This window comes from Arvicola amphibius, chromosome 1, assembly GCF_903992535.2.
Source record: "Arvicola amphibius chromosome 1, mArvAmp1.2, whole genome shotgun sequence".
Classification (NCBI taxonomy): Eukaryota; Metazoa; Chordata; class Mammalia; order Rodentia; family Cricetidae; genus Arvicola; species Arvicola amphibius.
Window position 1 is genome coordinate 11,399,364 of NC_052047.1, and position 25,417 is coordinate 11,424,780.

General features: G+C 44.6%; 1 protein-coding gene across 1 annotated transcript in view; it reads right to left on the reverse strand.

Moving 5' to 3' along the window:
• Fras1 (Fraser extracellular matrix complex subunit 1) overlaps positions 1–25,417 on the reverse strand; it is a 403,170-nt gene that overhangs the window by 51,567 nt on the left and 326,186 nt on the right. Inside the window, exons 42-50 of the mRNA XM_038339383.1 lie at positions 24,840–25,030; positions 23,523–23,676; positions 22,152–22,415; positions 19,891–20,079; positions 15,727–15,846; positions 15,302–15,481; positions 3,993–4,117; positions 3,595–3,735; positions 2,080–2,307 (exon numbers count right to left, since the gene is read on the reverse strand). Coding sequence (XP_038195311.1) covers positions 2,080–2,307; positions 3,595–3,735; positions 3,993–4,117; positions 15,302–15,481; positions 15,727–15,846; positions 19,891–20,079; positions 22,152–22,415; positions 23,523–23,676; positions 24,840–25,030 — 1,592 coding nt within the window. The remainder of the gene's footprint in view (positions 1–2,079; positions 2,308–3,594; positions 3,736–3,992; positions 4,118–15,301; positions 15,482–15,726; positions 15,847–19,890; positions 20,080–22,151; positions 22,416–23,522; positions 23,677–24,839; positions 25,031–25,417) is intronic.

Below are 25,417 nucleotides of genomic sequence, written 5' to 3' on the forward strand. Positions count from 1 at the left end.
AAGAAGGGGACCGCCAAGAAGGGAAGCCGGGCGGGACAGTGGGGTGTATAAAACAGGACAAAGCAGAATGGCATGGACATGAAAATGCTGTAGAGACTCATGACTTTGTACACTAACTGAAAAAATAATTTAAAAAAAACCTTTCCTAGGATGAAACAATTCACAGACACTTTTTTCTCTCAATTTCTTGCATTAAAGTTTTCATGAGAGTCTGGAAATAGCATCATTAAAATGTTGATGCTGAAGCCTCCAGGTGGGATCAACTCAGAGAGGGAGGGAAGCTTCTAAGCCCAGAGAGCTTTTCTTTTCCTTTTCTTTCTGTTTTTGTTCTGGGTTGTTTTAAGGACAGTGCTCCCTCTGTGGGTAAAAGGCAGAAGAAATGAAGAATAAAAGCTTTTATGGGAACGAATGGTGAAAGGGAATTCACATTGTAATTCCACCCACAGAGAGAGACCTATCTATAGACAGTACACATGCTATAGTCCTATCCCATGCTCACGGGCCCTGAGTGGGTACCAGTTGCAATGCAGGGAAGTGAGATGCTAGCTTTTCAATCTACAATTTACACGATTTCAATTTTTTAGGATGACGTGGTCCCACGAAGGCTTGCTCTGTCACTTGGGTGTTTAAGAGGGTAGCCATTGCTGAGATGTCTTGATTTATTTTTTATCCTTTGAAAGTCAAGCTAACCAGGAGCAGCAGCTCCAGCAAGAGAAAGGACAAAGTGATAGCCTGCCATGGGACAGACAGGACAGATGCAGACAAGGCGGAGGAATCCCAAGAGTCAGCTACGGATGCAATGACCCGCAGAGGACGACCTTCTGTGTCTCTAAAGGACACAGAAAGATCTCCCTTCCAGGAATATAATTATCCACCAACGGTGTAGGACAGAAACTCTCCAGGACCGAGACTCTTGCTGTCCTGGGGGTACAACAGGTTGTGGGCACACTGCTCACCAACACTGCTTCTGTGGAGCCAGACACAGCTGTGTAGGGGTTTGGGGTGTCCCCGGCCCACCTTCTACCAGAGATGCAGTTATTTCAGGGGGAGTTTACAGAATAGAAAAGTTCTTAGAAGGCAGTAGATAAGGAGTCTGAACACATGTCATTTGTGTGTATATGTGTATGTACGTGCACGTGTGTGTGTGTGTGTGTGTGTGTGTGTGTGTGTGTGCATGTAGAACCCCAAGTCAACCTCAAGTGTTGGTTTTCAGGAGCTAAGCACCTTGTGGTTGGTTTTGAAGCAGGGTTTCTCCCTGGAACCTGGGGTTTGCTAATTACATTGGCTCCAGGGATGAGTCTGTCTTTGTCAACCTCCCTAGTGCTGGGATTATAGGCACACACCACCATGCCCTTCTCTTTACATGGGTTCTGGAGATTAAATGCAGATTCTCACAACCACATAGAGAACATCTAAGCCATCTCCCCAGCTCCTTCCTCCTCAATCTTGAAGAAACTAAAGCTTGGAAGTTGCTTGACATAAGCAGCCAGGCCCCTTATTATAGAATACAGAGGCTGGTGCCTACAAATTCTCTGATGTTTCTGCCACGGGGCAGAGGCCCGAATGTACACAAGGAAGAGAGGTACCTCCTCCATTTTACAGATTGGGAAACCAAGGTTTTCAAAAGGAACATGACTTACAAAGACACTCACTTGGCTAATAAGTGGCAGAGCCAGGGTTCAAAATTTGTGTGTCTCTGGTAGGAATGAGGAGTCTTATTCCACAAAAATAAAAAGAATATAGAGGTATGTGATGTAGGAATACCAGATGGAAGAAAAGAATAAGAAATAAAGAGTAATATTAATAATCACTGTGTCATGCTCGGGGCTCACTAGTTACCCACAGTGTCAAACACTCCACCAGGACTGTCTCTTTTGGTGTTTAGATAAAGCATCCAAAGCTACCAATCATTATTGTGTCCATTTTATAGATGAAAAATGAAGATTTAAGAAAAAGTGCCAGTCCGGGACCAACACACTTAACATTAATGGAATAAGAACTAAGCGTTGCACTACATGGAACAATTACCGCACGGGCTCTGACAGGCTCTGCTGGGCCTCTCCCTCCACTGACCCTCACCTCTTTCCCTCCTTCCTCAATGATAAAGAAGGGGTTGGTCCCATCAGACACAGTGAAGGTAAATCTGTCTGTGAGGGAGTTGCTGCCATCATGGCTGTAGCTGACACGGTTCTGGTAGATGTCTTCCATAGTGAAGGAGGAGGTGAGGTGGAAACGTTGCCCCCTGGCAGCTCTCTCGATGATGCCATGGCGTGGGGGCTGCACGATGGTGAAGGTGATAGACTCAGCCTGCCAAAAGGAGAAAAGTGAGAGGCAAGTTCATAGAGTGAGTGGCAGCCTGAAGCTGGTATAGGAAGCAGCCTAAAGCCATCAAATACAGCCTGCATTTTCTTTATAGATACAAGGAAGGTAGTGAGAGATACCACCTTCTCTCCTACAACTGGGCTTCCATCTTAGAGCCTTCGTCAGAGTGCGGAGTGTGTACATTTGCTGTCCTCAAGCCTCACGGCGCAGGCTGGACTCGAGGGAAGGCTTGGGCTGCCTATTCTCTTTGCCCCTTGGTTACTAGATTCCAGCCTCTTGGCTTCAGAATCAAAAAGCACTGGATCCTGAGGCTTCTGCACTGTGTCCTCTGCCTGGAGAGTGGATTATCCCTGGTAACTGCACAGTTTGCTCTTCCACTGTTGTCTGGGTTCAGAGAGCATCTCCTTAAAGATGTTCCCTGATTACTCCGCCTAAAATAGCGTGTCCACCAATCATGATCTCACTTAATGCTGACCATGTCTGATTGGTCCCTCTCTTCCTCCCTCCACCCCTTTCTTTCTACACTTTTTCCTTTCCTTCTCCCTCCCTGCCTGCCTTCCTCCCTCCTCTCTCCCTCAATCAGAAAGGTTGTAAATTTGTAGAATATTTTCTGTTTTCTCCACAGTTATGCTCTTAGCACATAGAGAGGAGTCTACAGCCCAGTAGGCAATGCACATTCAATGAAAGCACAGCTGTGCAGTGAAGCCCGGGCAGAGAGAAAGGGGCACATGGACCTATAAGTCAGTGGTGAGCTTCATGTGAGCCTAATCAAGTCCACATGCTAAATGCTCGACCCGGGGAACATCCTGAAAGGAGAGCTGCCCCCCACCCAAAATATTCCATTTTTTTTTCTGGACAAAGTCTCTTCTTGGACTTTGCTCAAATTGTGATGACCAGTGACCATGAAAAAAAGTCTGGGTGCAAGAGGTAAAATAGAAGAGAGGTACAGAGGGGCACGAAGTGCCCATCCACTGAAAGACAATACATGTTTTGGGTAAAGTGTCACCCCCTTATTCTCTAGGAAACATAATAAAATCAGCATGTAGAGGGTGGTTATGTGCAAGCTGAGGTGAGAACGAATTGAACTGAAAAGCAATTGGATCTCAAATTTGATTTTTCTCAGAAGGTCAAAGTGTCTTCTGCTTTTACCACTGGGGGAGCAGGGCTTGCACTCCCCTCACCACTGAGCACAACTCTTAGGGTGCTCCTCAAAGCAGCACCGGCTCCCAACCCTACTTCTGCTCAGCCCGAGACAGCAGGAAAGCCACTCACCTCTGTGTCCGCATCCACTGCCTTCAGCTCAAACTCTGTGATGGTCTTCCTCACGCCCTCCTGCACACGCATGCCCTGGTTCTGCACAAGGGGCAGTGACTCATCCACAGGGTGGATAGTGATGTGGAAGGTCTGCGTCACCTAAAACAGTAACAGGTGGGTGCGGCACCCGTCCCCAGTACCACCCTCTCCTCAGGCCTTGGCCCGGCTGACTCCAGAGGAGTCCTGATATGAACCCTCTGGGGCTCAAGCCCTTAGCTGTCAGGGGCTGCTCCTGTGCTATAGCTAAGAACAGAGGAACACAATGATCTCGTATCTCCAGTCTGTCTGCCCATAACTCTCAATGAAGAAGACTAGGGATCAAAACCCACTTGTGAATGGATGGCAGGACCTCTTACCTCATGCACGCCGTCAGACAGCACGAAGCTGAAGGCGTCTGAGCGCTTCTCAGTCTCACTAGAATGGACATACTGAACACTTCCTGAAGTCAGGTCCGCTTGAGTAAAGGAACTAATCCAGATGCCTAATGAGAGGAGAAGAGAGAAACAGGAATATCAAGACACAAGCCATCCCTCCAGGCAGGGAGATGCCAGACTCTCCCGCAGAATTACATGTATTTTACACACAGCATTCATGCCCTGTCCTTGAATACCTTGTGTAGTTCTTAGACTATTTTTCTATAACAACATATGTTCTTTGGCAGTATATGCTAACTTGATTATCCAGGCTTTTGTTTGCCATGGCAACGGGAAGTGTTCGATAAATGCTCCTTTCCTTTCTTGGATGCAGCTAAAATCTCCGAGAGGCTTTGGAGTCATTGCTGTCCCAAATCTATTCTCTTAATTTTTATATTCCCCCATTCCTTCACAATCCTTTCTGAAACTCTGCCCTAACTCTTGATGGTGTGTGATGAGTTACCTTTGACCACTGTAGTTAGGAGGTTCAGCTACATACAGTCTGTCTGAGGGACTGGTGAACCATCCCAGTATCTTTCAGGGTCTCTTTCAACTTTAGGTATGTGAGCCTAGCATCCCATGCTATTTTACGCAGGCAGGTAGTAATGAGATTTACTGCCGAACTTTGGGGTTTGAACAACCATCCTGTATCAACTGAACATGACATAGAAAACAGTGGTCCGTAATAATGTGACATAGAAAAAGAAATCATCATTTCAAAACTTAAGCAATTTTAAATAGTGATGTTATTCTTCAAGCATAGATTAGCTCTGTTTTTAAATCCCCCAAATTCAGCAAAAAACAGTCCAAAATCCTTGTTTGTATCTTAGACCTACAGGGATTTATATTCAAGCATCAATCAAGATTAAAACATACTGGGCTAAAATAGACCTTGTCATCCTCAAAAAGGGAGTGAGTTTCAGGCCAGCCTGTTTGGGGCTATTACAAATAAGGCTACTGTGAATATCTGTGTTCTTGACTATATACAGATTTGAGTTTTCATTCTGCTTGGATAAGTCTCTAGCAGTGGAACATTCTAGAATACACAACAGGCATGCATACAAGAGAAAAATAAAACAAAACGTTGAGCTAAAGGTGGGCATGTAGCTCAGTTGGTTGAGTACTAACCTAGCATGCGTAAGGCCCTGCACCACAAGAAAGCTGAAACGAGAGACGGAGATAAAGTCCTGGCTTTCTGATCTAGTTAATTTAGTCTGTTATTCTGGCCTTGACATTCCTTTGCCACTTCCTAGGAACTATGACTGTTCACACTCAATCCTGGTAAAACAAGCTTTATTTTACAATAGAATCTGCTTTGACTGCTATCTATTGAAGTGTGATGTCAGTACCCCAGGTTTGTCTTTAAGAAATCAACCCGTAGGGCTTCCACTTGCGTCTCTATCTTCTGAAATTCATCACCCAGATGCAAGGGCCTTCTGACGACTGGGGATTTCATTTCCTGATGAGGCATTTGATTTTTCTGCACTTGCTACATCAGCTCTTGACAGGGAAGAAATGCAGCCCTGGTTTTCAGCTTTGTCTTATGGCTGGACAGAAACCCATGCCATTCTTTAAAAATTTAATAACTGCAGGCATTGGAGAGATGGCTCAGTAGCTCAGCACACTGGCTGTACAAGTATGAGGACCTGAGTTTAGATGTCCATCATTCGTGTCTGAGACTGGCGTGGTGGCACAAGTCTACACCTGGAGTAGAGAGTCGTGGAAACAGGTGGTGTGCCGATGCTCACTGATCAGCTAACCTAGCTGAATTTGTGAGCTCAAGGTTCACTGAGAGACCCTGCCTCAAAAATAAGGTGGAGAGCGATCAAGGAAGACACTTGAGCTCTGGCCCTGCACACAAGTGCAAGAATACATGTGCACACACAGGAGCAAGTACACATACCCCACAGGCATAAATACAGACACGACTTTCCAACTGCAGAAGGACTATGCTGAGGAATTCAAGTCTCTGCTCTCTGTTGTGGATCTATCTTCACAATCCATGGGAAAATAAACATTTACACTCTCGGGAAGCTGGCTACCCAACTCCCTGATCCCTTTACGAACCACAGCCTGATGATGGCTGACTAAGACTATAGTTAATTTTTCTTGGGACATAGGCTGTGGGCTTTGGGATTGAACCTTTTCCTGTTTCTTCTGAAACAGTTTTATTGAGTGAACTTATGGGTAATTTTAACATCTTATTGTTAGAACTGGCACACAATGAATTGCATGTAAGCTTCCAGTGGGACTACTTCAGTCAAAGTAGTGAACATGTCCATCACTATGTTCACATCCCATAATCCTTCCACCGTTCCATCTCTACTCCATCCTCATCTCAAAGAAACCATGATCGGCTCCTGCTACTCCACGTTGGCTGGTGGTCTCTCCTTCTATAAACTTATAGTATGTTGTCTTTTGTACCTGGCTTCTTTCCTTTAGCCTAGTTATTTTGAAATTTACTATGCATTGATAGTTTAGTTCTGGGCTGTGAACATGGCCCAGCTGGTAAAATTCCTGTTGTATAAGCATGAGGAAGTAAGTCTGTCTCTTTAGGATGTAAAAACCAGGTATAGTGACACACATCAAGAACCCCAGAGCTGAAGGGTTGAGGACTGAAGACAGGTAGAGTCCTGAAACCCACTGGCCAGCCAGTCTAGCTGAACTGAGGAACTTCGGTTTAATAAGAACCCTTATCTCAAAAATAAGGTGGCAAGTGATTGGGGAAGATGCTGGATGTCAGCTTCTAGTCTCCGCTCACACATGCCCATGCAAACATGTACCAATGCTACCCCTCAATAGTCATTCGTCTTATTCCACCAAATGAATATATCATCATTTGATTATGTATGCACTTATTGATGGGTGTTTGGTTTACTTCTAGCTTGGGGCTATTACAAATAAGTCTACTGTGAATATTTGTGTTCTTGACTGTGTATGGGCACCAGTTTTCATTCTGCCTGGATAAATCTCTAGCAGTAGAGATTTATTTATTCTAGAATACATTTATTTAGGAAACCACTACAAACAAGCCTTCCAAAGCAACAGAGCATCTTCCCACTCTTCCAAGCAGACTTGGAGAGTCTGATCGTTGCCAGGCTTTCCCAGTTGAAGCAAGGAAAAATCAAGTATCTTCTATAAGCAGAGAACTACTTCTAGTTTCCTTAGTGACGTGGAATTTTACCTGGTAACAGCTCTGAAAGGTCAGGGTGGGCATAATATCTCCATTTTAAATAAATCATGATGTAGTAATAGAATTCTTATGTAATTAAGAAGCTATGTCATCTGTCCAAAGTCACATGCTTGGCAGAGGACAGTGTGGGGGCTGGAACACAAGAGAATTCTGTTCTAAAGCTGAGGTCTCTTAGTTCTTACAGTTAAAAGTCACCTGGACATCCTGGGTTTCACCTTTATTCATAAAATTTTCAGGAAAATAGTAATATGTACCTACTAAAGAACATATAAAAAGACACAGGAGAGTAGGAATCACACATGTGATTCATATGTCTACCACTGAAATAGAACCATGATAATATATTTTAATTGTCCTTCAAATATACTTCATGGATCATAGTCTCACTCTTTTCTGAACTGCTGGGCTTGATGGGGTTAAATATTATTTAAATGATAAACATGCTTACCTGCCAGAAAATCAAGAACTGCGGGTAGACCGTGAACTTCAAGAAGGCATGGATTTGTGTGCATGTATGTACGTACACACACACACACACACACATTTCTCCATAGTATGCATCTAGAATAGGACCTGGTAAGCCACAGCCACCCAGTGTCTGGTGAACACGATTCATTCTGCCACTACCACTTCCACCTAGCAGGTTCTACTGAATAGATTCGCAGTCTCCGTACACCTTTTTTTTTTTTTTAAAGTTTAGCCTTTTTTAATTGGGTGTTGGACAAGGCCAGTTACTCTCTTGTCAACAAGAAGATTTTTCTGAGAGCACAGTCCCCTCCTAGCTGTCACAGCAGGTAGCTGTTGTTTGAAATATTTGAAGGCTTTTAATCCCATTGAAGGTGTTTTGAGTCACCAGCCTGCTGGTTAAACTATGTATCTGGCAGCATGACAAGAGACCCATATTAACCCTGTCAGTTTTCCAATTCTCCCGCAAGGCCCACACATTAGAGAAAGCCTGGTCTAGGTCAGAAAAGTAGGTGGACAAAAGCCTCTTCAGAAAAATTGCCTCCTTAAAGGGGTGTTGGGTGATGCTGCTGCTGCCTGCAGTCAGTCCAACAGTAGGGGCCCTGTCATGCTGTGTCCACTGCAGCTGGGCTGGGGGCGATGGGAACCTCTCTACTTCCCAGATTCTGAGTTATTCCACAGCATCTTTCTGGGGGAACAACTGTGTTTGCCCTCACTTTAAATCACACGAAGAAACCTCAACTTTTCGTACTGCAAAGTAATCCTCTCTGGAAACAGGGTCCACATATGTGCAGAGAGCAAGAGGCTGTTCAGGCGGGTGCCAACTCAGTGTGGCTAGAGTCAGAAGAAAGGCAAGTCGGGGTAGATTGATCCTGGGGGCGAGGGTGTGTGTGTCAGCATGTGGACAGAAGACAGTCATTTACATGACAAGGAGAGAGGCTGCATAGACCCTTCACTGACAGCAAAGGACCCCAGCCTACCCACACCTGCACTTTGAACTTCTGGTCTCCAAACCTGGGAACAGAAGCTTCCATTGTGTAGACTACCCAGTCTGTGACACCAATTACCTTGACACATCAAGGAGCCTCTTTGCTAGGAGAGCCCAGGCTAAGAATGTGTGTGTTGGTGTATCAGGCTCAGGCTAAGCATGAGCGTGTCGGTGTATCAGGCTCAGGCTAAGCATGAGTGTGTTGGTGTATCAGGCTCAGGCTAAGCATGAGTGTGTCGGTGTATTGCGTCACAACACAGAGAGGCTGGAATAAAGAGCCCTGTGTTGGTGAACATCACTTCCAAGGAGTTGCTCTCCAACAACCTCGTATTCTCTGAGAATGCTCTGTCTTCTGGATGTCCTCTGGCTTCCGCTGAAACTCATCTGGGCATATATGTCTCCAAGTTTAGAACATTTATTTATTTATGTCAAAGCTATTCAATGAATACTGGTTTAAGGGAGGAAGTTTTCCTCGTGTGTGTGTGTGTGTGTGTGTGTGTGTGTGCGCGCGCGCGCGCGCGCACGTGTGTACAGATGTGTGTGGGTCACAGAGGTTAATGTGGCATATCTTCCTTAGTTGTTCTCATCAATTTTCAAAGAATTATCGATTGTTATTTTATGCATATGGATGTTTTGCCTGTATGCATGGCTGTGCACTGTGTGTGTGTGCAGTGCCTCCAGAGGCCAAAAGAGGGCATCGGACCCTCTGGACCTGACCTGAAGTTACAAATGGTCGTTAGCTGCCATCAGTTAGTGCTGGGAACGAAACCCCTTGGTTCTCTGTAGCAGCGGCAAGTCCTTTCAACTGTTGAGCCATTTCTCCAGGTTCTCTTATTATTTTTTGAAGCAGGGTCTCCCCATGAAGCTGAGGTTCACCCATTGGTTTGACTGGTTAAGCACCAAGCCCCAGGAATTGTTGCTGTCTTCTTGGTGCTAAGTTTACTGATATGCCTACTGTGCCTGGCTTTCATGTGGGTACTGAGGATCTGAATTCAGGCCCTCCTGCTGAGTGACAAGCACTTTACCAAGTTATTTCCCCAGCCCCTCAAGCTGCTTTAAAAGGACACTCATAGTTGAGCTCATTTCCTGAGAGCCTTTTGTCCTTGGGTCCAGGTAGGGGTTGGATATCGTTGTTTTTAAACACATCCTCAGGACGGTAGCATTTGCTCAGGGCAGGGAACGGCTGACGCAATTGAAAAGTAGAAAGAAAATCACGAAGTCTGTAATGTTTAATGTTTTCTCTCCACTCTTGGGAGCCGCATAAGCTGGAGGAAGTCATACGACACGGAACTCTACTATATCTTCTTTTCTCTTTGGCATCTCTGAATCTGGAATCGTCTAGCCATGTCAGAGGAATCAACAAAAACGGTGGATGGTGAGATCATCGACTTGATTTTGTCCGCCCTGTATAGTGGTGGTTGTGTCTGAAGCCACATGAATTATGCAATGTTCTTAATAAGAGAAACGGAGCAAGCATACCAGTGAGAGAGCTATTTCTATATGATAAGTAAAAGCAATACTTCCAACGGTACTTCCTGCCCTGCCCAGAGCAGCACTACCCATGGTTAGTTATGCACTATCCGACGTGCTCCCTCACGGCGGTCTGACTACATAAGAGAGAGCACAGACGAACAGATTCTGTCCAAGCTGTAAAGTATTGAGGCATGAGAAACCTGAGTGGTCTGATCATACATGCACATACAACTGGGCTTAATCTACGCAGCTGTTGTCTCAGCCTAGGGGCCATCCTGACCTGAGACAGAGCATCTGAGCCTGCCCTGAGGTCCTAACTCTGTTATCTTCTTTACCCCCACTCTCGTGCCCAGTGTTACCTGTGCAAGCCAGGTAGACTCTCACAATGTGCTCCATCCATTCTGAAACCTGGCTGGGAAAGCCAAGAACTGAGCACGGTAACAAACTGAGGTAGGAAAAGAGAAGAGATCTATGTTTGAAAGGTAGCCATGTTTTTTTTTTGGGGGGGGGGGGCGGATGACTGAAGTGCCTCTGAGAGGTCTCTGACCTCTTGGGAGGTCTTGGAAGCAAGGGCGGGTCAAAAAGCAGCAAGTTATGGCAACACTGTGGTAAATTAGCTTTTAGTGCAGGACCCTTTCCTGTGGCTCACAACAGCCACATGCAATCCACCCTGCACCAAAATAATGCCTGAAAGGACAATGGTGCACTTGGTAATGAACAGCAGGCTTCAAGCAATTAATAAATACACGAGGGTAGAACTAACTATTCAGTTGCTTGACTTAAGATTTGGAATAAGGTAGGCATGCAGGAAAATGCACATTTTTAGAAGTCTTGGGGAATGAGCCTCCTCATGTTCTGTACCATTCACAGAGGCTAAGTGGACCTAGACTCTGTGAACAGCACATCTCCTTAGTCAGTGCCTCAAACAGAATCAAGACGCTTTGGTGCTTACAGATGGAGAGACCTGCCTTTGTGGTTCCACCCTTACTAAATGAGATGCCATCACCAGGAAAGGTCATCTGATTCTCAGGTTGGGCACCTAGTGGCTCTGGCAGGGAACAAGGCCACAGAGACAACCTTGCATTTTGGCATAAGTGCTGGTGACCCATCAGCAGAGGGCGGGTCACGGGGTCTCATAGTCTTTGAGGGATTAGCAGTACTTCACTTCAACTTTGAGGATGGTGTGTTGTACCTACAAGAGGAATCCAGCAGGATTCCTTAAGTATGCTAGGGACAGCAGCTACTCCACACCTCCTGAGGTCCTTGGAGGGAAGGGAAATCATTATGAGGCCAAGAGCTGTGTGTTCTGTTGCCTGCTAGAGCCTCAATGCTATCAATACACTCTGGGGGAAGAAAATTAAAACCGAGACAAGGATACAGATTTTGGTTTATTGTCACAGTTCCTCGTTAATAGCAATATAGGAGTTTTATGCATAGTAATTATTTGGTTCAGGAAAGAGACATTTCATTGCAAGACATATAATATGGCCCTTCCATCTCTGTCCTCTAAAGGTCTATTTAGCTACCACTACCCCTCCCAGTATTTGAGTCAGTGTGACTACTTACACCTTAGGAATGACAAGCTCTTGGTCCCTGGTCTTGCCATGCTGGAGAGAGCTATATTCTAATATTATTCCTCCCTGAGTGGAAATGTAAGCAACTGGGTGCCCAGGGAGATGCTCCATTTGTCTCCACCTCTCAGCTGTGTATGGATATCACCACACAAGAGTGACGTTTGTCCATCCCGCAGTGCTGCTAAAACACACAGTACACGGGATCCAAGCCCCAGGGATCTTCCTTCCTTCTCTTCCTTCCGCAAAAGTCAACTACATCAGCCACCATAAACCAGAGGTGGAGCTACCTCCCACCTCAGGCCTCTAGATCATTCTGTGATAGAAAATACATTTGGTGCTTTCTGGGCTTTTTTTTTTTTTTTTTTTTTTTGGTTCTAATTATCTCAGCTTTTTTTCCTAGTTAGTATTAGTCTTGATTCTAATTTCCCAAGAAAAAGAAAGTCGTTAAAGCATAGGGGAGCAGGGAAAGGTCAGGGTGAGGGGGCGGTCTTCTAACCTGGATCAGAGCTCCATGAGGCCTGGACCCCCAGCCTTGCCTCTCAGCAGTGGGAGGCTCAGACCCACCTTCTGCGCAGTTCACAGAGGGGAAAACAAGAGGTTTCACATAACTCTTTTGACTCTGTTAGCATCACAATCAGGTCTGAGCAGCTGACATCAGATCTCATGGATGTCTGGCGAGAAGTCCACTCTGTGCAAGCACGTAAGAGGGGCCAGCAGACACTGGAGGCCAGAGCTTGGTCTAGGAGGCCTCAGTCCCTGCAGTAAAGAGGCACAGCTAAATGTACTTACAAGTTGCTCTGCCCTCAGAAAGAATTGGCCCTGTCCCAACTCCAGATCCTGGTAGACTCAGGCCTACCAGGGAAGAATGTTCTGGTCTAAGTCATAGCTAACTGTGCTGGGAGGAGACGAGGTAATCTACATGTGCTCCTTCCAAGCGGACTGTGGCCATTCAAAAGGAACCAATACATGATGTTCTAATGGGAGGGTGGGGAGACCAGAGGAAGAGGATCCTGGTTAAATGCATGAAGGGGGACTCGGTCATGGTTTAGAGCAAGGGAGGGGCGGGGAAATCCCCACCTTTGTGACAATGAGGAGGGAACCTCGTCTATGAGGAGGACGGGGTGGGGGGGAACACGACATGGGACATGACGTTCCCATCAACCACTTTCTGTGACTGGAAAGGGGTGGGTTAAGAAATGCTGGTGGGACAGAAGACGGCATGCATCAGGAAGTTAAGTCTGTTCGGAAAGAGCAGATAAAGCAACATCCTAGGTAAAATGGGAATCCTTCTGCCTTGGGGATGGGGGTACCATCCCTGGAAGAAGCAAGAGCATGGTATCTCCTGAAACAGGTACAGCTTGGTCTTAGCAGAATTGAAAGAGAAAAGAGAAATGGCATGCAGTCCCACCCCATAGGACTGTGAACTAGCCTGGGGTCAGAGGAGAACAAGGGCTGGGACTGCCCAGTAGGTGGGCAACTGGCAAGGCCTTGCATGAAGCTGGGGGCTTTTTAAATCTGTTCACTTGCCGCTGCCCAACACCACCGCCAAGAGCCTGCCCTTTCATCTTTGTGGAGATACAATCAGCAACCTGACAGAATTCTGGCAGAAGCAATTAGCTTATGAATTAGTTATTAACTATCTCAGGCAGCAAGGTATAGAGGGTGCTAATCTGCATATTTCCCGCAGGAACTCTGGGACAAAAGGGAAGGCTGCCTGCTTTAATTTGCCAATCTGTTCATTCTTTTCTGTACCCCCCTTCTGCATGCATTGGGCACCCTCTCTACCACCAGGTGGGGCCAGGGGAAGTCTTCTCTCTCAACCCTTCCCCTCTGCCTTTTAAAGAACACTGTCCTCCTAACTGAGCTCTGAGAGTGACTCGCCTGGCTGAGCCCTCTCCAGGATACTACAGTTGCTCATGCCTCTGCCAATCCTTTTTTTTTTTTCTTATTCACCAGCATGGCCAACTTCTTCTCTCTCTTCAACTTTCCTCAAATGTCATCCTCTTGTGAGGGAGGCCTTCCCCGCTCCCCACTGTGCCTCTGAACACTCATGCCATCCTAACAATCCCTGATTGGTGGCAAAGATTCACGTGTTTGTCTGCTTACACTTGCCTCTGCATGAGAAGGTGAGTCTGGAAGGGCACCCCGGACTTGACGTTCTGCATGGATTGAAGAATCTGTCATATAAAATCCAAGGAAATTCCAAGAAAGACCTAAACCTTTCAAGTTATCCCTGCCTCTAAGAAGTAACGGCAATTATACCTTTAGATTTAGTGGGCAAGTATCTGGGGTTCTCACGTCACACAACTGCCAGATTCTACAGGTTCTCCCCTGACACCCCTTTCCTCTTCTCTCGCTCTCCTTCTGCCGGATCACCTGAGTGAATACTTCAAAAGGACCCGTCAGTCACTCTCATATTCCCCCTTTATGTTGCCACAGTTGCCTGTGCAGGTGAAGAAGCCGTATTGCCTTCTACTGGCCTGGTGTGGAACCTTCCTTACCAGGGCCACTGTCTCACTTTCCCTTCCCCCATTTCATTCCATCGGATATCTGACTTCCTCCCCAGCTCAAAAGTCTACAGTGATACTCTAATCTTTTTCTGGTGAACAGAGATGATCTATCTCAGCATGGAGGACTCTCCATTGTGACCAAATGTACCAACGAGTCCTAGCTCCTACTATTTTAGTCTATGCTAATATGGTCCACTTTTGTTGGTTTCTACTTTTTCCACCTCGGAAAAGAATGCAAACCTAACTTCCCTGAACTCCAACTCCCAGGGACATACCTAAACCCTCCTCAGGGCACTTTTTACTCAATGTAGACTTCCTGGTTTTTGGACTCGTTCAACTCCAGGTCTACACCTGCCTTCCCGGAGTTACAGGATCTAGGGAGGTGCCCTACCCCAGCCAGTAGAGAAATTCAGGGGGTGAGGATTCATTTGGTTCATCTTTGCTTCCTAAGTAGCGGCTGAACTGCAGTCTTGTCTGGTACACATTCTCCTTCGCCCTCTGTTGAATTCAGTCTTTCTTTCCCCGGTGCTGGGAACTGAGCCCAAGGCCTCGTGTATGCTAAATACACACCATACCACTGAGTTACACTCCCAGTTGAGGTCAATATTTAAACACAGGAGATTATACTGTGCATTGCAGCCAAGTCAATGTAAAAGACCAGAGGAGTACAGTTTGCTCTGAAGATTTTGACTATCTAGTTATGGAGATAAGAGTGTTTATATGAAATAATAGGTTTTTTTTGTGGTTCTAAGGGTCACATCCAGGGTTTTACTCATATTAAGGTTATACCCACCTCCAAGGAGCTATTTCCTTACTCTGAATTGTCATTTTTTTTCTAATTTAGTTTTAGCACCTATTATAAAGTGTTTAATGTATACTAAATACAATGTACCAATTGTATTGTATACAATGTACCAACATCTAATGGTGAAAATTAGTGAGGCAGAAAATAAAGATAATTAAGACAGACTGCGGGTGTATATGCACAGAATGCAGCAGTCCCCAGCACTTACTGAGTCTGCAGGATGGAGCAAGAGATGCCCACATACCTGGTGATGCCACATGCTCCAGGTGGCCCAGCTGGGGTTGGGCGGTGATTCTGTAGATCAGCTCTGCAGGCTCACTATCCTCATCAGTAGCTGAGAGCTGTGCGGTACTGATTTTCTTCATTGAGCTCTCATCCAGGACCAGCCCTTTATTGGTGGTGATGACCGGTGGGGATTTGGCTTCTGAAAATACCAGAAACAATGGTTCAGCATGGGAGGTTTGCAGTCCCCAAGCTTCAGGTCTGGTGCCCAGGAGGTAGGCTCAGCAGAATCCTCGGAGCTGTCTCTCAAAGGCTTCAGCAAGGGCACCGTCCTAGATTTTCACCTTTACCACGTGTGTGGAAGGAAGGAGGGCTCAGGCTCCAAAGCGAACATGTGGAAACTACAGAACTGCTGTGTTTTCTGCTGGAAAACCTGACACCCCTTACCTAAAACGCTGATGGCGAATGACTGGTCAGCCAACTTATTGCCTTCTCCATCAACCACATCAAATTTAAAAGCAAAGCTCCCACCATGTTCTTCTGGCCCATGGCTGTATTCTATGTGCCCTATAAAAAGGAGGGCAGAAACAAACAAACAAACAAACAACAACAACAACAAAAGATTTGTTATTAGTTCTGTTTGCTACTTATTTCTGAAGTGAGATGTGGAACTTCAGGTGGTGTTCACACCAAGGACTCAGTTTACATCTTCCCCACTTGGTACCATTTTGACGTTGAAATCTAAAGTTTTCATTTCTTCTCTTCCTCTCCTACCACCGTCTTCCTCATATCCTAAAACCTCCCCATAACAAATTTCCTCCAAGTGACATTTCTTATGATCAGTGTTTTTGAATGACCTATCTTAGGTTCCAAGATGGCCTTATAACTACATAAATAATCAGAATGACTAGATGGGTGAAATTGCACATGTGTACAAGATGCACTGACCACACTCACATCATTTGGAGAGACCCTCCAACTACCCACATCACAAGGCAAGAGAGTACAGGCCTGCCGTCTGCCTTTCAGGACCCTTTCCCTCCCCACGGCCCAGTACACGGAAGACCACCAGCTATTGTAGTGGGATTTCATTTGTATTTTAATAAATAAAGCTTGCCTGAAGATCAGAGAGTAAAACAGGCCCACCGGTCAGCCTAACCAGGCAGTGGTAACACACACCTTTAATCCCAGTAGCTATATTAGTTGCCATAGAAACCGGGCAGTACATGCCTTTAATCCCAATGGTACATGCCTTTAGCCCCAGCACTAGAGAGGAATATAAGATGGGAGGAGACAGTTCTCAGGCTCAGTCTCATTCTGAGATTCCTGGAGGCAGGATCACCTTTTCCTGACTAAGTAGAGGTAAGAGCCAGTGACTGGCTGTTTTACTTTTCTGACCATCAGATTGAACCCCAGTTTCTGTCTCTGAGTTTTTATCATCATGCTTCATTTGGCAGCCAAGTTTTGGGGTACAAATCCACTAAAAAGTCATTTGCCTGAGACTTTTTAGTCACTGGTACAGGCCAGAGTTGAAACCAAACCTAGCCACCTGGGTTTGGGAGAAAAACTAGCGCTCCCAGATCCCATCCACCCCGGCTTAGCTTCCATGTAAAGATGGAAAATACACAGAGAATCTGGTTGCTATGTAGTATGATTAATAAAATCCCAGAAACAGATATTGGGGTTCAACCTGAAGGTCAAAAAAGCAAAACAGCAAATCACTGGCTCTTACCTTTCCGTAGTCAGGAAATAGGGATCCTGCCTCCAGGAATCTCAGAATGAGACTGAGCCTGAGAGCTGTCTCCCCCCCATCTCATATTCCTTTCTTTGTTTCCCCTTAAGATTATCAGCACCCCCAATCAGCAGGAAGTGACCTAGAAAACTACACCCACATTCTCCCAAAATGGATTATGAATGTTTGTCTTTGTTTAATGTGTTAATAACAAATTATTATTGGTAATGGTCAGAAGAAAACTAAACAAGGAAAATTAAAGGTTCTTGTTTTGAAAAAAATGGGGGATATAGTCATGGTAGGTTAAAAGGGTAGATTATTGAATCTACTCTGGAAAGAAAAAAGGGGGGTAAAGACAATCTTTTTTTTGAGAAGAAAAAAAGAGGGATATAGATCTTTTAGGATAAAAGAGATTATTGATTCTATTCTGAAAGAAAAAAGGGAGGCTGTAGATATGATAAAATAAAAAAGGAAGATTATTGAATCTACTTTAAAAAAGCAACTACTAGTTTTAAATGTTTTACATTGGATTGGACTTTTGTATATTGTATACAAATTTTATACATTGATACAAATTTGAGATTAATTTTGCTTGATATACTGTACATACATTCTAATCTTGTTCAAAATGTTATATGTATACAGCCCATTTAACAATTTAATGCAAATTTCTAGTCCTTGAAAATTATTATTGCCAAATATTTAGGATAAAAAGGAAATATAGATTAGTAGTTAATTACCTAGTATAATCAAACTTGAAGTCACATTAGGTATGTTTTCAAGGTCAAACAAAGATATATTTTAGATTAAATAGGTCATCTTCAAACACTTTAGAGATCTATAGAATATAGTATTTAGGATGTTTTAATAACTCAGGTTCTTCTTTATTTTTATGACAATGAGACATGTCAGCTCCTGGCAGCACCAATCTACTTCAGAGAAGATAATGGGCATCAAAGTAACTCCATATGGAATTTACTTTCTTTGTGGCAAAAGCAAACTGCTGGGTAAGAAAATGACCCTGCCTCAACTGCTGACTGCATACTGCCCTAATGAGATAAGCAGGACATAAAATAAAGAGACTGTCAAACCTTGGCAAGACAAGGAAGGACAGCCCTTCAGAATATCCTGCTTCACAGAAAAATCTGTTGACTATGCTAGGCCTGTAGGCCAAAAATGGATGCCCCAATGTTGCAGAGGAACTTTGGGTGACTGTCCAAGCAGCTAGCTGTTTCTGTCATTACTCACACATTTCAGAAGTTGCTTGCTTGCACTTCTTGCTTACTCAGTTACTATTATTTCCTATTTGGGTCTCTGAGGGAGTTGAAGTCTAGATAATTATAGTTTTCCCTGTTTACCTGATGCAGAAACAAGCTTTGAAAGAATGAAAATTAGGTGCAAGACTTTGGATCACCAAGATAGGATAAATATGGAGTACTTTTTCTGAACTTGTCAAATGCAAATGGACTAGATATTCTTGATGTATTTATTGCCTGTATATATTGTATAAAGTTATTGTATTTATTGTACATGGTTTTTCTTATATTAGTAATAGCCTTCTTTTTTATTTTAGACAAAAAGGGAAATGTAAGGGCATTTCATTTGTAATTTAATAAATAAAGCTTGCCTGAAGATCTGAGAGTAAAACAGCGTAACAGATCAGGCAGTGGTGACATAAACCTTTAATCCCAGTAGCAACACTAGTTGTCATAGAAACAGGGCAGTGCATGTCTTTAATCTCAGTGGGACACGCCCTAGAGAGGAATATGAGACAGGAGGAGACAGCACACAGTCTTATCCTGAGGTTTTCTGGAGGCAGGATCACCATTTATGGACTGAGATCGAGGTTAAGAGCCAGTGGCTGGCTACTTTGCTTTTCTGATCTTCAGGATGAACCCCAATATCTGTCTCTGAGTTTTTATTATTCATGCTGCAGGCTACATTCAACAGATAGATAAGTTGGCACATAATCTTCACAAAGAAGCCAGAAAGGCTCCAAATGAAGAGGACAGGGCATCCCATTCTGTCAGCTCAAATCATTTGCATGGACCCATCAGTGTAAATAGAACCAAACCCTCGGAAGAGCTGCTTGGTCTTAGTCTTCACCAGGAGACACAGAGGATGCAGTATTAAATAATTACTATTATGCTGTTGCTCACTGCACCTCTTCAATGACCCACACACCCAGTGAACACCCAGCTGCTCTCAGGTTGAGGCGTCAGCACACTGACAGAGCCCATAGTCCTGCTCCTTGTGTGTGTGTGTGGGGGGGCATATTTCTACCTCTAAAAGGAATTGCACGGGGTCACACGGCTTTGGACTCTTTTTCCTTCTCTAGCCCTGAGAGCACTGCACAGTAACTGTGTAGCATTTAACACCGAGGCCTCTGCATTACATCAGCATTTCCTGAAGGAGGGATGAGCCGTGTAATCTCCCCCAGGCAGCTCCAATTTATGCCCCTTCCATTTTGTTTAGTTCATTAACTTGTGCTCTTTGGGGAGCCAGGAAGAGATATAAATTGCTCACCTAAGGAAGGCATAATTTTTACCATAATCCATCTCGACTCGCTTCTTTTCTCTTTTGTTCTTGCACACATACTTTTTAGCAACACAGAAAGACAAAATGATATCTTTTCCCGCTATCGTAGCCTCAAATTTCTCAGAAAATAAATTTTTTTGGCCTAGAAAAAAAATAGCTCTCTCTTTTTTTGAAACAAAAGAAAAGCGAGACCAAGAAAAAAAAAATGAAGCTATAACTCAGCTCGTATCAGAATCAAAGAACACATGGGTTCCTGCTATAAGCTGCCAGGCACTTAACCCCCCTTTATTATACCAGACAGAGCATAGGGAACCTGGACAGGCAGGGGGAAATAGGCTGACCTTGGTTAACGTCTGCCTGGCTGAAGCTGCGGATGGGGCCTCTAACAGAGATTTGCTCCGGGGGTTCAGGCTTCGCCATCTGCAGGCGCCCTGCAGCAGGGTCTTCCTTCATGATGTATATAACCTGGCCGTCATCCGAGTCAGCATCTGTCGCTTTCAAGTCCCGCTCTGTGATGCGTGCTACAGACCCTGGGGAAGAATGGGAGAGAGAAGGTCATTCCCCACCATTGCCTTCAAATGGGATGCCAAATGATTTTTTTTTTTTTTATCACACGTTACTCGGGCCCATGTACCAGGCATTTGCCTGTCTCCATTTCCAGCTGAATAAACTCTAGTTTCCCTAAATAAAATCATTTAGAACTATGCCCTTTGTTTGTGTCCACTTTTACTCCCTCCAGTGTTCATTCTGGTAGTAGCCTGCCAGTTAGAACCTGGTAAGACCTACTTCTGTGACGCAAATAACTTCTAGATCTAGAATCTGCTTTGATTCAATTTCTTGGGTGTTTTTAGTATAACCAAATCAGAAAAAAAACAGTTGTGCATAAGCACATAAACATATCTCATTGTCACCTCGGATAAAACAGTCAAAACCAGTGTCTCCTAAGTCAGAAGGTAAACTAAGCTCAAGGGTCAGGTTGAGGAGCTGTGTAGAGACTGGAGACAGGGGCAAGACACTGACCATAAACCTTCTCAGAGCCCTGCCCTTGGCTTCCTGCCCATCTACTTTCTCACCTTACAAACAGCCAACACTAGTAAAATTAACACTCATCATTTGTGCCACGTGGTTTAGTATTGGGGTGGCAGACCACCTTTGGGCAAGAATGCCTTTAGCACTCTACCCAAGCACCTCTTAGTAAGTGACCTTAACGGATGAGGCAATAGCTTCCTTGGGACAAAGATCAGACTTGCTCAGAGTTTTCTAAAATATGGAATATCCCCACTGTTCGTCTTGTGTCGTGTATCCCAGTACATGTGACCTCAACCCTGTGGTCCCCCGGTAACACCTCTTGAGTCTGGGAGGACAGAGGGACGTGGTTTGGACTTCCTCATTTCCACGCTGCCTGCTGCACTCTAAGAAATTCAGTACTTTTTCTTCAATTGGGGAAAAAAAGTCACGTCTTCTCCTAGAGTCCATGAAATAGTATCAGACCACCACTCTGCTTGGAAGTAGTGAAATCCTGGAAGCTTCGTTAATTCTCAAAATTTCAATTTTTATTTATACCGTGTATTTATTTTTCAATACAAAATATATGAGAAACAAGGACTAGTTAACTTAGAATCCCAGGGCACTGAGACTCGAGTCCAAGGTCCACTCCCTGTTCATTTCTTACTATACAGGAAGTTCAAGGCTAATGCATGCCATTGCTCTTTTAATACTGCTAAACATGGCAAAAGTATGACAATTTGAAGCTAGAGCAATTTGCAAGTATTTGCATAATCCTTTGCTTCCTGGTAGCCTCCCAACTGCTCTCCCATGCCTTTCTAATTTTCTTAAAAAGTAAACATCTTGGAAGTCTGGCCAGAATTCTTTTGTTGTTGGTTCCCATGATGCTGGCGGGACAGAGGCTCTGCTTCAGGAGGCCTGGCTCTACGCTGCACCTTATGGTTTTGAGGATACTGAAAACACGGTGAACTCTGCACAAATGTTCTCAAATTCAGACGAGGTGTCTTGTCCAGGGAATTTCGTTGGCTTATATTTCTTATCCACAACTCAGTGTTTGTAAACAGCAATTCCCCAAAACTCTACTTTTTCTTAAATGTTGACTAGCTTCCCTAAGGTTCACCCACAACACCAGCATGGAAGAAGGTACACTCTACATGGGCTAAAAATTAAATAACTATGGAAAAATGAGGCTACTCTCCGTGGCTGCAGAAACTGTTACGGTTTGAATATGGATTGTTCTCAAGGACTCATGTGTTGAAGGCTTGGTTCTTAGCTGATGCCATTTTTTTTTGGAAGGTACTAAGAATGTTAGGGGATAGGGCCAGTTGGGGAAATAGGTCATTGGGTTATGATTTCGGATATTGCTAGATATTGCTCTGGTCCCTAGTCTGTCTCTACTTCCTGTTCATCATATAAGGCAAGCCACTCTGATCTACTATGCCTGTTTTTCCCATGGTGTTTTACCTTAGCACAGAAAACACCAGAAGCAGCCAATGAGGAACTAAAGCCTGTGAACCATGAGCCCAGAGATATATGCTTCCTGTTACAATGCTTCTTGGAGATGTGTGTCATGTGACAGAAAGTTGGACTACCACACCTGCCGAGAGCTGAAGTCCTCGGTTTATTGCCAAATGGGGTGTGTGGCCTGTAGGCAGTTCTATGTAGATCTCCATCCTCCCCGCGTCTACATGGAGGCCATCAGTGAGAGAGAACCGAAACTCATCTACTGCCATATCACTGTCACCAGGCAAGTACCCAACCAGCCCAGCCAGGACGTCCTGGTAGGTGAAAGAGGAGCCTTGGTCTAGAACAGTCCCATTCTCTAGAGGGTCAGAAGCGGTGGGCCTCCGGAGTAGGTGACCTGCAGAAGCAAGAGAGGAACAGAAAGAAACAATGGTTTTTAGATATTTGAATCATCAAAACGTAGCCCAAATTTGCCAACTAGCATGAGCCACAGAATATCAACTATCTCGGAGACTCTTGGTCTAGACACTAGGATGTGCCCTGTGGTCTCATCTATAAATAATGATGATGATGATGATGATGATGATGATGATAAGTCCCACTCCTGTGGTTAAAACTCACCTAAGGACAAACAGGGAAGTCACAATATAGTGGCTTAGGAATCACATCTCCCTCCCTGGATTCAAACCCAGTTCATGATCTGAACTTTATTTTCCTCCTGCAGAGTGAATAGAGCACTCCACTCTGTCCTTTGCCTACAGGATGCAGACCAAGGGCCTATGCTTTGAACCCCTTTTCATTCAGGAAGGCAGTAAGCCTGCTCATATTGAGGTTCGTTTTTTTAAAGGGGTCACACATCCCAACGGTACAGTTCATAATGCTTCATCGGAGAAAGTGGAAGTGAATGCAGGCAAGCTGAGAATGCAGTGGCCAGTGGCCTCTTCCATGATCAACCCTGTGCCACACCGGCAGTCCAGTGACTGGAAGGCCAACCTGTGTTAACAGTGATTGATACACAGTGTGGCTCCGGAGCTTTAGGTAATGCTTGGGTGTGGCATTCAGAGGAGGGGGTGGAGGACCCCCACAGTAGTTCCGGCATTTCCTTTGAATTAAAGACTGCTCCTGTTGCAAATCGAATAGGTTCGTAAGAGACTTGTACCTCACAGACAGGCTGCACGAGGCAGCCTTGGTGAGCAAATGGCAATATCCACCCTGTAAGATGCAAACCCTGAAACTAGTTTTGCCTGAGATTATCAAGGAGAGCAAGGAAAGAGCTGAAGTGGAATTTCAGAGATGCCAATTACTTAGCAAGCAGGCTTCTAAAACAGCGTCTACCGCAACTCCAAAGGCTCTTGGCTAGCTGTGAATCTGATTATATTTGGATGCAAAGGATGGGCTGTAGGAGGGAAGGAAAAGGAGTAGGGAAGCCATCTGCAAGCCAGTGCTCACCACCCGTCGGGCTCCCCAATTAAGCTGCCGCTTTCCACTGTGGCTTGTGTCTTACCGTGGTCAGGCTTCTTCATCAACACAAAAATCAGCTCGTTATCTGGGGTGTCCAGGTCTTGTAGGCTCAAGGAAGAATTGCTTATCACCACTCCCGAGCTCAGCCATACTCTGAGCGGCCAAAGGGTCATCCTGGGAGGCTCATCATTCTTCCTCTGGTTAAAGGAGAAAAGACTGGGTCTCACACAGATGTTAGCTTAAGAAGAAAGAAGCACGCCTCGGGAGAATACGTCACGACTGCAACCACTCTCATTAGCCACACAGCATTTAATGGTCACGATGCTTACCGCCTTGTCAAAATATTAGTTAAAAATAAAAAGTCACAGAAGCGAAAGGCTGATGGGAGTTCTATAAACAGTTTCTAAGATGTTTCCCAGGGGTACAGTGGGCCATATTTTTCTAGACTTAAATGAAGGACATATGATTTAGAAATACAAGTATATTTGAGGATCAAAGGCTATTTTACACATACCACCGTAGCTAGAGAACGTCACAACACTGGCAAAGCTTCCTGTGCTGCCTCCCAACCCTGCTCCAATCCTGGACCTTATGGTTGTTGAAAGTTCTACACGTTTTATTTTCCCAAGGCAGAGGACATTCATCCATTCTGAGATTTTTATCTTTTTCTCCCTCTCTTTGATATCATAAAGCAAGACTATCATAATAGTTGCTCAAATGAAAATAAGTGCAGGATTGGGGATCAAATTTCTTTGGTGTTATTGTTAAGTGAATAAATGAAATTTTTTAAAAAGATTTTATTTATATATACAACATTCTGCCCACAAGCCAGAAGAGGGCACCAGATCTCATTATAGATGGTTGTGAGCCACCATATGGTTGCTGGGAATTGAACTCAGGACCTCTGGAAGAGCAGCTAATGCTCTTAACCGCTGAGCCATCTCTCCAGCTCCAATAAATGAATTTTTAAAAAAGGCAAGTATATATGCAGACCCACATATGATAATATCAGAGAAAATGGGCATATGTTTGTTTTCATCTAATGTGGGAGTGGCATGGCTTCTCTGCTTCCGCCAAACTGCTTTACCCAGAACAAATCCATTTTCTCCTAAAATAGAAATCCAGATTTCCAACCCTGACCTTTCCCAAATGCCAACTACGATTTCACACATTTCCAGAGGGTCAGGGTTATGTGTTAAAACTGATATTTGAAGTTGAAGGTCACATCCAACCCTTTGCTTGTGAGTCGATGTAAGGGTGCTTGTTTAAGGCTAGCACATCACGTGGTTTAAGGACGGCTCTTTTCAGAGTGGGCCAGTGTAAGGCTGAAGGCTTCATCTCCAACGGCTAAAATCCTTACCTCAATAGTGATATTGATGCTGTGAATTTCAGAGCGACTGTTTCCATCGCTCACATAAAAGCTAAACACATCATGGGTCGGCTCAATGCTTTCATGAACACTCTGAAAGTAGTAAATGTAGTTTTCCAGGACATCTTGAATAGGGAACGATGCCTCTGGGTCACTGGTGGCTCCTGGACCAAAGCGATCCCCTGCATAACATCAAGAGAAAACCTCAACTGATGAGTACACAAGCACTGGGCTGATTTGGAAAAGAAGACATCGTTATTAGCATGGGATAAAAGAATGACTGTGGGCGGAGTTAAGACAGAGCAGAAGCCCAGAAACTGGAAGGCTTAGGTTGGGGAGTGTTTCCAAGACCATCCTCCACCTGTAAACAGACAGTACCAGTCCCGCTGTCTCTACAGGGAATCAGGTGAGATGATGCACCTGAAACCACTCAGTCGTTTAACTTTTACATAGCATAGAATCTATGGTTGGTTTCTTTCTACTCATTTATACCGCACACTGGGGAGTAAACAGCAACACAATAGCCAGTGTTCTAATGTTAACTTTAGCAATTTCAAAAGCACTCTGTC